Source organism: Myxocyprinus asiaticus, chromosome 47, assembly GCF_019703515.2.
Source record: "Myxocyprinus asiaticus isolate MX2 ecotype Aquarium Trade chromosome 47, UBuf_Myxa_2, whole genome shotgun sequence".
Lineage (NCBI taxonomy): Eukaryota > Metazoa > Chordata > Actinopteri > Cypriniformes > Catostomidae > Myxocyprinus > Myxocyprinus asiaticus.
Window position 1 is genome coordinate 19,309,794 of NC_059390.1, and position 13,690 is coordinate 19,323,483.

The following is a 13,690-nucleotide window of genomic DNA, read 5'->3' on the forward strand; positions in this document are numbered from 1 at the left end:
AAAAGTACTAACCTGCAATTGTTACCTTAAAGGGATAGTTCCGCAAAAATGAAAATTCTCTCATAATTTACCCACCCTCATGCCATCCCAGATGTGTATGGCTTTCTTCTTCTGCAGAACACAAATGAAGATTTCTAGAAGAAAATCTCAGCTCTGTAGGTTCATACAAAGCAAGTTAACAGGGTCCAAAACTTTGAAGCTCGAAAAGCACAAAAAGGCATCATAAAAGTAATCGGTAATACTCCAGTGGTTAAATTCATGTCTTCAGAAATTATATGATATGTGTGGATGAGAAAAATATCAATATTTAAGTCCTTTTTTAGTTTAAGGGCGTACTCACACTAGGCCCGGTTGCCTTGTACCGTGCCCAAGCACGATTGTCCCCACTCCCCTGCTGGCCTGCACTAACATTGCACTTAATGTTCCGGGCCTGAGCACGATTACGCTATTACGATGCAACTTTTTGTTTTGAAGAAAACAGGAAGAAAAATGCTCTTGCAGTGCACAATGGAGTCCATCATTGTAATGTTACTTACTTGTGACTCATTTGAGGCACGGTGACACATGACCCTCTCACATGCCTAATTGTTGACAGCATCGTACCACTGGAATTGATCCTTTTCGTCCTATGAACTGTCACATTTACGGAGTGCATCCCATACCTTCAGATACTGAACCCGCAGTTTTTCAGCTTGTCACGTCATTGCTCAATGGTTCTTTGGTATCCACGAGCAAGAAGATAGTCGCAAATTTTACCAGATATCTCGTAGTTCTTGTGTGTTGTATCCAGTTGTTCCTGTATACTCTCGTCATCCCAAATTTCCAGTAAACACTGCACCTCTGCCGTAGACCAAAGTGATCCCTTTGCCAGCATGTTTGTTAAATGGAACAGTCATATCATTGACGTCATGTTTCGAGTTCCGTGCATGGCCACGGTTAGTGATCACACTAGATGCATACCATGCCTGAGTCATCTGAATTGTCCCCGAGCCCACCTCTAAAAGTGGGCCAAGGCAGCTTAATGTGCCCAGGCACGGTACGGAGCGATCATACTAGTCAAACAAACTGGATTTTGGGGGTCAAACATGCTCGGCCACGGCACAGATTGCTTAGTGTGAGTACACCCTAAATCACCTCTTCAAACAGCCCTTCTAAGCGCTCTTCTGTCCTAAGAGTCTTCTTCTTTTGTTTTTGTCGATTCACATTCTTTGTGCATATTGCCAGCCACTAGGCAGAGAATTTATAGTAAAAAAGGACTTAAATATTGTTCTGTTTCACACCCACAGCTATCATATCACTTCTGAAGACATGGATTTAACCACTGGAGTCAAATGTATTACTTTTGTGCTGCCTTTATGTGCTTTTTGGACCTGCAGAGTTCCATTCACTTGCATTGTGAGGACCAACAGAGCTGATAAATTCTTCTAAATATCTTAATGTGTATTCTGCAAAAGAAAGAAAGTCATACACATGTGGGATGGCATGAAGGTAAGTAAATGATGAGAGAATTTTCATTTTTGGGTGAATTATCCCTTTAAGGACCTATTTTGATGATATTTGTTTAAACTTCCATTTTGTTCCAGTAGTCTGTTTTTTTCCATTGGTTCATTTCTCTCTTTAAAATAAATCAATAAATAAATTCTACTATATTTCATCATGTAAATACATTTAAATAACATGTTACAATTTCTTAATTGATTTCTCTCTAATTTACCCTGATATATTTACCAAAATAAAATTTGCTGAAAAAATAAATAAATGTCTGATATTTACTTTACAATCTACTGTATTTACAATCTTTTTCAATGTAGCCCTCAACATAAACCATGCATTTAAATCAGCTTTGCTAGAAAATGCTCCCCCAAAACATTTTCTATGATCATTGAAAAGACACTTTTGGTGTCATTGTTTCTTCACAGAGTTGTGCTGTAACGAAGATCTGTCGTCGTCAGCCATATAGAGTCACGTTTTCACTATGAGACCAGGTTGGTCGCCGTGGTGTCTAGTAGCATGATGTCAGTTCAGACTGTATCTATGCCTAATTTCCCAACAACATGTTCCTCTTTTTTGAGTATAAGCATACAGATCCAAGTGGTCTCCGATCGGGCAGAGCATATGAAAGGGTGAAGCTCCAGAATCATAGTGGTCATACTGCAATAAATAAGTAAAATGTTCCATTACCACCATGAAAACTACTTATCTCAGGCAACAAATTTCACATAAGAAACAGCAGGCATTTTTGTTGACATCTGTTTTGCATTATGGCCATATAACTGCACTGTCTTTGTTCTCAATTTACATGTGTGATAATGAATCCTACATAACCTCTGACCAAGTTCTGTGTGAAAATGTGTGCATTCCAGTCTGGGTGACCCAACACACTGTATGTTGAAAGATGCATCAAAAATTAGAATGAGCTGCATTTTCCACCACAAGTTTTTGTGACTCATCAAAAGAAAAAACAGCATTATCTTATGCCTGCCTTATGCTATCTATGTAGCAGCAGTTGCATATTTGAATAGAATAACGAACGCCACGACCCCGGAAGCAGCAAACTCCCATGTGATACTGGTGAAGATGAGGGTGCAAGATGAGCTGGAGGCCTTTCTGGGCTTTTCGAGCGCACGGCCCAAGCTCTGGAATGGCCACGGGCGCAATGGGCAGTCCACCTTCTACCGCTGCTGACCGGGGAGGCCCAACTCACGGCCCAACAACTCCCGGTCGACAACCTCCTGAGGTACCCTGAGCTGAAGAAAGCCATCCTGCAGCGGGTCGGCCGCAGTCCCGAAGAGCATTGCTGGTGGTTCCGAACCCTGATGCTGAGCGAAGTCAGCCGCCCGTTTGCCTTTGTTCAACAGCTCCGCAACGCGTGCCGGCGGTGGGTGCTGGCTGAGGAGACCAGCGACATCGGGGGCATCATTGTTCTCGTGGTACTTGAACAATTCATCGGCAAACTACCGATAGGAACTATGGAGTGGGACCAGTGCCACCAATCGGCATCGCTGGATGAAGCAGTGCAGTTGGCGGAGGACCATTTAGCAGCGTACCCAGGGGCTGGCAAGCCTCTCTTTCTCTCTCCCTGTCGTCTCTCCCCTCCCCCTCCCCTCCTAATTTGCGACCTGTCCCTTTCCCCCAGAAACGGTGGAGCAATCAGGTGCTAATACTCCTTTCTCTCTCTCCCCCGGCTCTACCATTTCTTCCTCTCAGGTGGGGGAAGCTGTCACCACTGGTGTGGCCGTGAGGTTTGGGCCAGTCAGTTGGAGTTGCGGGGAGCCGGGACACGTCCGCGAACAGTGCCCAGTGATGGAGGTGGGGACGGTGATCCGGGTCCCCGACACTCCACAGATACCTGTGAGTATTAGGGGGGTACATACCAAGCCTTGGTGGATTCAGGTTGTAACCAAACCTCTATTCATCAATGCTTGATTCAAAATGGGGCATTGGATTCAAATAATCAGGTGAATGTGAGGTGTGTGCACGGGGATATTTATGATTACCCTGCAGTGACCGTCACTATTCTATTTCAGGGTCAAAAACTTAACATTGAGGCCATGGTTATTTCCTGCCTCACCCATCCACTAATTGTAGGTACTAATTGGCCGGCTTTTCCCGAATTGTTATAGGGGTTGTGTGTGTATGGGTCCTGTAATACTGTGGGACGGTGTGGGGTGTGCAATGCACTGATGGAGGAGGCGGAGACGGGGCCATCTATGTCAGCTCTGCATCAGGATGACGTAAGGGAGGGGGAAGCCTTGACTTCCCCAGCCCTTAGGGGAATTCCCGCTGGGGATTTCCCTCTGGAGCAGATGCAAGACGAGACTCTTAAGCACGTGTTTGACCAAGTGAAAGTAATTGATGGTCACCGCCTTCAGATGCTCATTGCACTCACATATCCGTATTTCTCAATTATAAACGATCGGTTGTATCGAATGATGCAGGACGCTCAGACAAAAGAAGATACAACCCAGATACGACCAAGGAGCTGTTGGGAAATGTTGTTCCAGGTGGCTCATCATAGTCCAATGGCAGGTCACTTGGGACAGGGGAAAACACAAAGCCGTTTCTATTGGCTGGGCATTCGCGTGAATGTTAGCCAGTGGTGTGCGACATGCAGCGAATGTCAGCTGGTGAATCCGCCAGCCACTCCAAAAGCACCATTGCACCCTCTTCCATTGAGCGAGGTTCCCTTTGACAGAGTTGTCATGGACCTCATCGGGCCATTAGAACGGTCAGCACACGGGTATCGCTTTGTGTTGGTTTTGGTAGACTACGCAACCCGATACCTGGAAGCAGTGCCACTTCGCAACATCTCAGCACGTAGTGTTGCAGAGGCAATCTTCAGAATAATCTCCCGATTGGGGATTCTGAAAGAAATCCTCACTGACCAGGGCACTACTTTCATGTCACATACACTACGCGAGCTGTACGAATTACTGGGTATTAAATCGATTCGGTCAAGTGTGTACCATCCACAAACAGATGGCTTGGTCAAACGATTTAATAAGACCTTAAAAAATATGATTCGTAAGTTCATGCACGAAGATGATCGGAACTGGGATAGGTGGCTCAAACCCCTGTTATTTGCATTACGAGAGGTCCCGCAAGCCTCCACAGGGTTTTCCCCATTTGAATTATTATATGGCCATAAGCCCAGTGGCGTGTTAGATGTCATGAAGGAAAATTGAGAGTTGGGACCTTCACAAAGCAAAAATGAAATTCAATACATTCTTGACCTGAGAGAAAAACTCCACACACTGGGACGACTATCACAGGAGAATTTGCCACAGGCACAAGAACGTCAGTCCAGGCTGTATAACAGGGGAGCTCGGCTATGCGAATTTGTACCGGGAGATAAAGTACTTGTATAACTGCCCACGTCGAGCTCTAAATTACTTGCAAATTGGCAAGAGCCCTTTGAGGTCACATAGCGAGTTGGGGAAGTTGATTATGAGGTAGTGCATAGGGATAGGGGCAGGGCTTGTCAAATGTAACACCTCCATCAACTAAAACCATCGAGAGAGGTGGTCCCCATATCCTTAGTGATGGTAGTTCCGGAGAGGGAGGAGCTCGGCCTGGAGGTGAGTCTAAAAGCCAATCAGTTAACCCCGGTCCCTTGCGGAGACCACCTCTCGTTGTCACAACATACGGAGGCGGTGCACCTATGCCCGCAGAGCGCCGCCACCTGGTGCGGGCGCCCGAAGCTCCCATCCAGGGCCTGTAGGTTTACATCGTCCATGACGGCCAAGGCCTACGGTGCCGCTGGACAAGCTGCCTCTGCCCTGCACACCATGGCTCTCCTGAAAGTCCACCAAGCCAAGGCGCTAAAGGAACTGCACGAGGGTAGCTCTGCCCTGGGATTGATGCAGGAACTGCACTTGGCGATCGACCTTGCCCTCCGGGCGACGAAGGTCATGGCGCGGTCTCTCGGGCGGGCGATGTCCACCTTGGTGGTCCAGGAGCACCACCTTTGGCTCAACCTGGTCGAGATGGGAGAGGCCGACAAGGCACGGTTCCTTGGCGCCCCCATTTCCCAGGTTGGCCTGTTCGGCGACACCGTCGAGGACTTTGCCCAGCAGTTCTCAGCGGTGAAGCAGCAGACGGAAGGTATCCAACACATCCTGCTCCGGCGCGGCTTAAGATCCCTCACCCTGTCTGCTTGTCGCCAAGGGCGTCCTCCTGTGGTGACTGCACCGGCTCCACCGCAGCCCGCTCCCATGGCCCGGCCCCGGCGTGGAGCCCACCGCAGGAAGCAGACGCCACCTGTCTCACGGCCGGCTGCCAAGAACCCGAGAAAAGCTTCGAAGCACCCCTGAGATGGGCGACCCAGGGGTGAGGAAACCTGCTGCTCTGGAGCTGGTAAGCAGACCAATCCATCCCCCAGTGGAGGGCTGGGAGGAGAATCTTTGTTAATTTCGCCGTATTCACAAGTGGCTGTGGTACCCAAAAGTTCAGCAAAAGAGCGGTTTCCTTGTTCCTTGGGTCACATACCCGGTGCGCACATCCGTCATCACGACCACCGTCCACCATTCCATTTCGGCAGGTTTGGCACTCCAGCGGCGGTCTCCCTGCCCCTGCATGCCCAGCTGTGGCACAAATCCGCCCCCGATGTGACGGTCTCCATGGGTCACGAGGACAAGCCTCTTCCTCCCCCGTCCCAGGCTGTTCCTGGGGTGGTCACAAGGAGCCAGGTAAGTGCTTCGATGTCCCTGAACTCAGCATGGCTATGGCATGACGTGGCACCTCATGCTCCTACCCGCTGCGAGGCCCTACCCGCCAGTACGTCCGATGAGATTGTCCCCTTGGTCCCCCTTGCCCGGAGCTTGGATGCGTGGCTTGCGCTTTCCAACCCGTCGTGATGGCTGGTCTGGACCTGGTCCAGGTTCAGCGGCGTCCACTTCACCTCAGTGAAGGGCGAGAACGCCGCTACCTTGCGCATGGAAATTGCTACCCTCCTACAGAAGGGTGCGATAGAGCCTGTCCCTCCGGCCAAGATGAAGAAGGGGTTTTACAGCCCCTATTTCATTGTACCGAAGAAATGCGGTATGTTGCGGCCAATCTTGGACCTGCGAGTACTGAACCGGGCTTTACACAGACTTCCGTTCAAGATGCTGACGCAAAAACGCATTCTAGCAAGCGTCCGGCATCAAGATTGATTCACAGCGGTAGACCTGAAAGACGCGTAATTCCACATCTCGATTCTACCTCGACACAGACCCTTCCTGCGGTTTGCATTGAGGGGAGGGTTGATACAGGGCAAGCATGTGTTAGTTCAGACAGACAACATGGCAACGGTGGCATACATCAACTGTCAAGGTGGTTTACGCTCCTGTTGTATGTCACAACTCGCCCGCCGTCTCCTCCTCTGGAGTCAGCAGCACCTCAAGTCGCTGCGAGTCACTCACATCCCGGGCGACCTCAACACTGCAGCGGATGTGCTGTCACGACAGGTTACCCTCAGGGGAGAGTGGAGATTCCACCCTCAGGTGGTCCAGCTAATTTGGAGTCGATTCGGCCAGGCACAGGTAGACCTGTTCGCTTCCTGAGAATCCTCCCACTGCCTGCTCTGGTACGCCCTGACCGAGGCACCTCTTGGTATAAATGCACGGGCACACAGCCGGCCCCCTGGACTACGCAAATATGCATTTCCCCCAGTAAGCCTACTTTCACAGACCCTGTGCAAGGTCAGGGAGGACGAGGAGCAGGTCGTCCTAGTAGCTCCCTACTACACCCAGACATGGTTCTCGGACCTCACGCTCCTCGCGACAGCCCCCCCGGCGAATTCCCCTGAGGAAGGACCTTCTTTCTCAGGGACGGGGCACCATCTGGCACCCATAACCAGACCTCTGGAATCTCCATGTCTGGCCCCTGGACGGGATGTGGAAGACTTAAGTGGCCTGCGGTGGTAGACATGATCAATCAGGCTAGGGCTCCCTCTACAAGGCGCCTGTATGACTTGAAGTGGCATCTGTTCACTAAGTGGTGTTCTTCCTGACGCGAAGACCCCCAGAGATGCGCAGTTGGATCAGCTGGAGTTCGGTCCGGGCTACTCTCACGTGATCCTGAGACCCCGACCGGGCTATGTTCCCAAGGTTCCCATGACCCCATTTAGGGATCAGGTGGTGAACCTGCAAGCGCTGCCCCAGGAGGAGGCAGACCCAGCCCTGACGTTGCTGTGTCCGGTGCGCACTTTACGCATCTATTTGGATCGCATGCAGAGCTTTAGAGTCTCTGAGCAGCTCTTTGTCTGCTTTGGTGGACAGCGGAAAGGAAGCGCTGTCTCCAAGCAGAGGATCACCCACTGGGTCATTGACGCCATAGCAATGGCATATCATGCTCAGGACGTGCCGCCCCCAGCAGGGCTATGAGCCCACTCTACCAGGAGTGTGGCAGACTCCTGGGCCTTGACCAGTGGCGCCTCTCTAACAGACATTTGCAGAGCAGCGGGCTGGGCAACACCCAACAACATTTGCGAGGTTCTCCGGGTTGAGCCAGTTTCGTCCCGTGTAGTGGCAGGCACAAACAGGTAAGTCCGGGACAGCTGGCCAGGTGTGTTGCGCTAAGTGGCCAGGTGTGTTTGTATCTGTGAATTATGAAGCCTTTTAGTTAATCATTATATGAAAGGTTGTGGTTTGTTTATGTTTTGTTTTACTTAGCCAACAAAATTTGAATATTGAAGTATTATAGAAAGCGATTATTAAAAGACAGAGAAACATACATTTTACAAATGTTATTTTCTGGCATCATGAATTTCAATGCAGCATCTCTATCAACAAGGATATCTTTCAGTAATTCAAACAATTTTGAGGCCTATCAGGCTTTTGTGTCAAAACAAAACATACATACAAAAAGTGCTTCTGTCAAGAATGTAAATTCAAGAATGCTGTTTACAATATTTGTGTGCACATTTATGAACAATTTAAAATGTTAAAATACATTAAAAAGTGTCACAACAAAGCCTTATTTTTACTTCAATTTGATATGAATATTTTGTTTTAAATATAGAACAGGCTCAGTTTTGCCTGTGAATAGAATGTCTATTTATACTAATACAGGAAGTGCTGGACTGATGTAATGACAAAAGAAATTCATGCCAGTCTGTATATTGTGTTACTGATTCTCTTCACTCAGCACAGTTCCACTTAGTCTTAAAACATCAGCAGGCAGAACAACTGAGAACTGGAGATCGAAACAGGAGATTTTACACTCTGCTCTGAGGAAGGTCAGATGCTTGTGAAATCCTGCATCAGATTTTGCCATATTGCTATAATTATTGAAGAATAACCAAATGATGTCTAAACTATTTATCTGTTGGCTAAACTCCAGGTCAGTCATAATTTAACATGAGGATGCAGAAAACAAAGGGAATCTTTCTTTTCTTTTTTCTGTTGAAAGTTTGTGTATCTCTTCTTACACTTCAGGAAACACAGTGTTGAACTGAAGTACTAAAAAGTTTTAACTCATTTTCATTGAAGGGGTCATAGTGTGATAATCAAAATTTGCTATGAATTGAGCTATGAAAACATACTGTGAACAAATACTGCAACTTTCAGAAGTCAAAATCGTCAGTCTTAAAAGAGAATTTAAAGAAACTAAGCCGCAAGAGGCTCATTCAAACTTCTGCAAGTTTCTGACAACAGTTAGATCAGTGGTTGCAAATGAAAGACAGAAATCATTCTATCTTTCTGTCTATCGATCTGGCTGTCTGTCTATCCGTTTTTTTATGTTCTGTACGACTTCTACATGTTTCTACAAATTTCTACGTGCATGCATATTTGCATGTTGTGAGGTGTGTTTTTGATGTTGCTTTCTTGATCAGGTTTTCCATGGATAAAAGAGATGGGTTCCCTGGTATAATTATGGTAGTTGAGTTAGTAGTCATGTTTAATCAATCGTTTGTGATTCTATAACAATGGAATGTATCTTTTTTAAATCACATGTTTGTGTTATAGGTGTTTGGTGTAATGTTTGGTTCATCAGTCTTCCAGAGAAGATTGAAGCTCTGAATGGATGTAGTGTGATCATTAAGTGTACATTTGAGATCAATAACACACTTGACAAAGACCTCACTGAGAGTGCTACAGGAGTGTGGTATAAAGATGGACATGACAAGGAGAAAATAGCATTTAACTCTAGTATAGCGAATCCCAATCCCATTATTAGAGGAAATTTATCTGGAAAATTACATGAGAAGAACTGCACCACTATCTTTTATGACGTTAGTTCAAATCACAATGGAAAATATTACTTCAGGATTGAGGGTAATGGTGGACTGAAATATACCTACACAACAGCCTCTGTTGCTATAAATGTCATTGGTGAGTGATTTCTGTCTTGATTAACTAAAATATTTAACATGTTGAAAGAATGTTTAGAAAAGTCTAAAACTATTACTCATCACATCATTGTCATTTTACTCAATCTTAGAAAGATTCTCCCTGATGTTTATACACATATAAAATATTTTTCTAAATCAATCTGTAATTAAATATTTCACTGATGATGTCTGATCAGAAGATATTTGCACTTTTACTTTATTTACTGTAGAAACACAATGCAGTGAGCTTTCATGCCTTTTCACCTCTTAACTCTTTCTACCATTATTCACCTTTTCTTTTTAGATTGTATACATATAACCTCTCTACTTGTATTTAAGAATCTCCTCATAACCTCACAGTGAAGTTGTATGTGTATCAGAAGGAGGTGCAGAGTCAGCAGGAGGTGTTGGAGGGGAGCTCTGTGAGTCTGTCCTGCTCTGCTGAGACTCTCTGCTCCTCTCCTCCAGCAACTCTCACATGGAGCTCCACTCCCAGACTCCCCTTCAGTCTACAGGAGCAGCAGAATCAAACTGAACTCATCTCTCATCTCAACTTCACTGCTACTCACCTTCAACACACAATCACTTTCACCTGCACTGTCACCTACCAGCTACAGGACGACAACAAAACAGCACACAGCAACCTCACATTACATGTTACATGTAAGATTTTTACATTTATTTAGCCAGTTTCATCAGTATTGATAATATTGTGGTGGCATTAGTTTTTTTTTCTCCTCAACAAGATACACAAAAATCATATCATTCTCTCTCATCTCCCTTTTTCAGATGCACCCAAAATCCCTCTCTCGTCCAGCTGTAACAGAACTGATGTAACCATGTGTTTGTGTGAGGTTGATGGGAATCCCTCTCCTAAACTGGTGTGGCATCTGTCTGGACGTCCTGTCTCTAACTCTACAAACTCATCCATCAATGAAGAGCGATTGAGCAGCACAGTCTTGAGGAGCTTCATCACTCTACATCACTCACTCACACACACATCCACTGTGCAGTGTGTCACCACCAACACTCATGGCAATGACAGCAAAGAGTTTCAACTGAAGGTCTTTCCTCAGCCTCAGAAGAACTGTAAATCTGATTACACACAAATTTCCCATCTCAGTTTTTTAAAGTTACACACATTAAGTGAGACGCTGTCATCATGTGAAATGCTGTGTTCTTATTACTGCACAAAACCTGATGAAACATGCTGCACATGTTATAGGACTCCTTATGCACACAAAGAGGATATTTTATAATGTATCAGATTAATCTATAAATTATTTCTAATTGACTCTCTCATTGACTCATTTATTACTACATTTACATTACTTTTTTTTAATGTATTGCTTGCTAGATGACAATATTTTAACCGTTCTGGTTGGAGCTGCTGTTGGTGTTTCAGTGATGATGACCTTTTGTGTCCTTAAACATCTCTGTACGCGGTGCATACACAACACATGTCTATTGAGGTAACAATATAGACACTTATTTGTACAAAATGCACGAAGAGTCTAATTGAAACTCATCTGTACCATGTAAATCAAAAACATTAATCATGGCAGACTGACACTTCTATGTATTTTATTTTGGGGACATTGAAACATGTTTTTCATTAGAGAAAACAACAGATCCTCACAGATTAGACAAGATATGACTGGACCCAGTCTGGCCGATAGGGTAAGTACCTATCAGTAAGTAACTATTTTATTTAAATTTTTTTGAAAAACCTGTAATACTTCTGCAATGTACCAGTGTAACTGCTGTGGTTAAGTGAAATGTCCACTGTGTGCCACTAAAAGTGAGCTTTAGTTTCTCTATTACAGATGAGGCTTTTATAAAGATAAAGGCTTTAAAAAAGCAGATCATATCTCCAATGTTTTATCAACTTTTACACAACCTAAAGGAAGCCATACTCTGCTAGTAGGTCTACAACAAAATGTTTTTATTAGGATAGTTCACAAAAAAGATAAATACAGTAACTGCACACCCTAAAGCTGCTAATTTCTTTCCATAAACGGTTCAATTTCCATACAAGAGCTTTGTGTAAGAAACTGTTATTGTTAGTTATATAGGTATTAATATACAAATTAAGTCATTATTCACTGATAATCTTCCCCTCTAATCTTGTTTTGTACCAATGGGAGTAAAAGTCATTGCATTTTTAGTGCCACTCAGTGAACATTTCACGTGAAAATGCAGCAATTTATGTACCTTCAGCAACATACATCAAAATGAGCAAAAATGTATGCATACGTTTTTCCCTATATTAAACCTTATATGCACATATAGTTCACAATTTTGCTATTTGCTACTTTTGCTATCCACCAATCATTCTACATTGCTGCTCATCCTTTAGGCTGTTTCAAAGGATGAGAAGGAGTCTGTTTATGCCAATAAAGAAATGCTGTCACCTGGTGGAGCCACCACACTGAATTGTCCAGAATCCCTGCATTATTCCTCCATTGATGTCACAAAGACCAATCCAGAGTCAGAAAAGTTCAGGGGCATCTCCTTTACTCAACACTGAATACGCTGTTGTGCGACATTATTCTGGTGGACTGTCAAAGGCAGAGAAGCCTTTGCCATGACACTCAAAATTGAGCTCAGGTGCATCCTGTTTCCATTGATCATCCTTGAGATGTTTCTACAACTTGATTGGAGTCCACCTGTGGTAAATTCAGTTGATTGGACATGATTTGGAAAGGCACACACCTGTCTATATAAGGTCCCACAGTTAACAGTGCATGTCAGAGCACAAACCAAGCCATGAAGTCCAAGGAATTGTCTGTAGACCTCCGAGACAGGATTGTATCGAGGCACAGATTTGGGGAAGGGTACAGAAAAATCTTTGCAGCATTGAAGGTCCCAATGAGCACAGTGGCCTCCATCATCCGTAAATGGAAGAAGTTTGGAACCACCAGGACTCTTCCTAGAGCTGGCAGCCTGGCCAAACTGAGCGATCGGGGGAGAAGGGCCTTAGTCAGGGAGGTGACCAAGAACCCGATGGTCACTCTGACAGAGCTCCAGCATTTCTCTGTGGAGAGAGGAGAACCTTCCAGAAGAACAACCATCTCTGCAGCTCTCCACCAATCAGGCCTGTATGGTAGAGTGGCCAGACGGAAGCCACTCCTCAGTAAAATGCACATGACAGCCCACCTGGAGTTTGCCAAAAGTCACCTGAAGGACTCTCAGACCATGAGAAACAAAGATTGAACTCTTGCCTGAATGGCAAGCGTCATGTCTGGAGAAAACCAGGCACCACTCATCACCTGGCCAATACCATCCCTACAGTGAAGCATGGTGGTGGCAGCATCATGCTGTGGGGATGTATTTCAGCGGCAGGAACTGGGAGATTAGTCAGGATCGAGGGAAAGATGAATGCAGCAATGTACAGAGACATCCTTGATGAAAACCTGCTCCAGAGCGCTCTGGACCTAAGACTGGGGCGAAGGTTCATCTTCCAACAGGACAACGACTCTAAGCACACAGCCAAGATAACAAAGGAGTGGCTCCGGGACAACTCTGTGAATGTCCTTGAGTGGCCCAGCCAGAGCCCAGACTTGAACCCGATTGAACATCTCTGGAGAGATCTGAAAATGGCTGTGCACCGATGCTCCCCATCCAACCTGATGGAGCTTGAGAGGTCCTGCAAAGAAGAATGGGAGAAACTGCCCAAAAATAGGTGTGCCAAGCTTGTAGCATCATACTCAAAAAGACTTGAGGCTGTAACTGGTGCCAAAGGTGCTTCAACAAAGTATTGAGCAAAGGCTGTGAATACTTATGTACATATGATTTTTTGTTTTGTTTTTTATTTTTAATAAATTTGCAAAGATTTCAAACAAACTTCTTTCATGTTGTCATTATGGGGTATTG

At 45.4% G+C, this 13,690-nt stretch overlaps 1 protein-coding gene across 1 annotated transcript; it reads left to right on the forward strand.

Annotated features, from left to right (window-relative positions):
* Nucleotides 1–2,816: 2,816 nt before the first annotated feature.
* LOC127436616 (myelin-associated glycoprotein-like) lies at nucleotides 2,817–12,344 on the forward strand. The gene is made up of 6 exons (XM_051690866.1): nucleotides 2,817–3,057; nucleotides 3,208–3,318; nucleotides 9,450–9,815; nucleotides 10,154–10,477; nucleotides 10,604–10,878; nucleotides 12,174–12,344. Exons 1-6 carry the CDS (start codon nucleotides 2,817–2,819, stop codon nucleotides 12,342–12,344), a joined length of 1,488 nt encoding a protein of 495 aa, XP_051546826.1.
* Nucleotides 12,345–13,690: the final 1,346 nt, after the last annotated feature.

What these genes read in the sequence shown, in the direction of transcription:
- LOC127436616 (XM_051690866.1), top strand. Translation starts at nt 2,817, where the DNA reads ATGCTGAGCGAAGTCAGCCGCCCGTTTGCCTTTGTTCAACAGCTCCGC. An exon ending in CAGTGATGGAGGTGGGGACG is followed by an intron (nt 3,319 to 9,449) that starts GTGATCCGGGTC and finishes TTTGTGTTATAG; the next exon opens with GTGTTTGGTGTAATGTTTGG. An exon ending in TGTTGCTATAAATGTCATTG is followed by an intron (nt 9,816 to 10,153) that starts GTGAGTGATTTC and finishes CTTGTATTTAAG; the next exon opens with AATCTCCTCATAACCTCACA.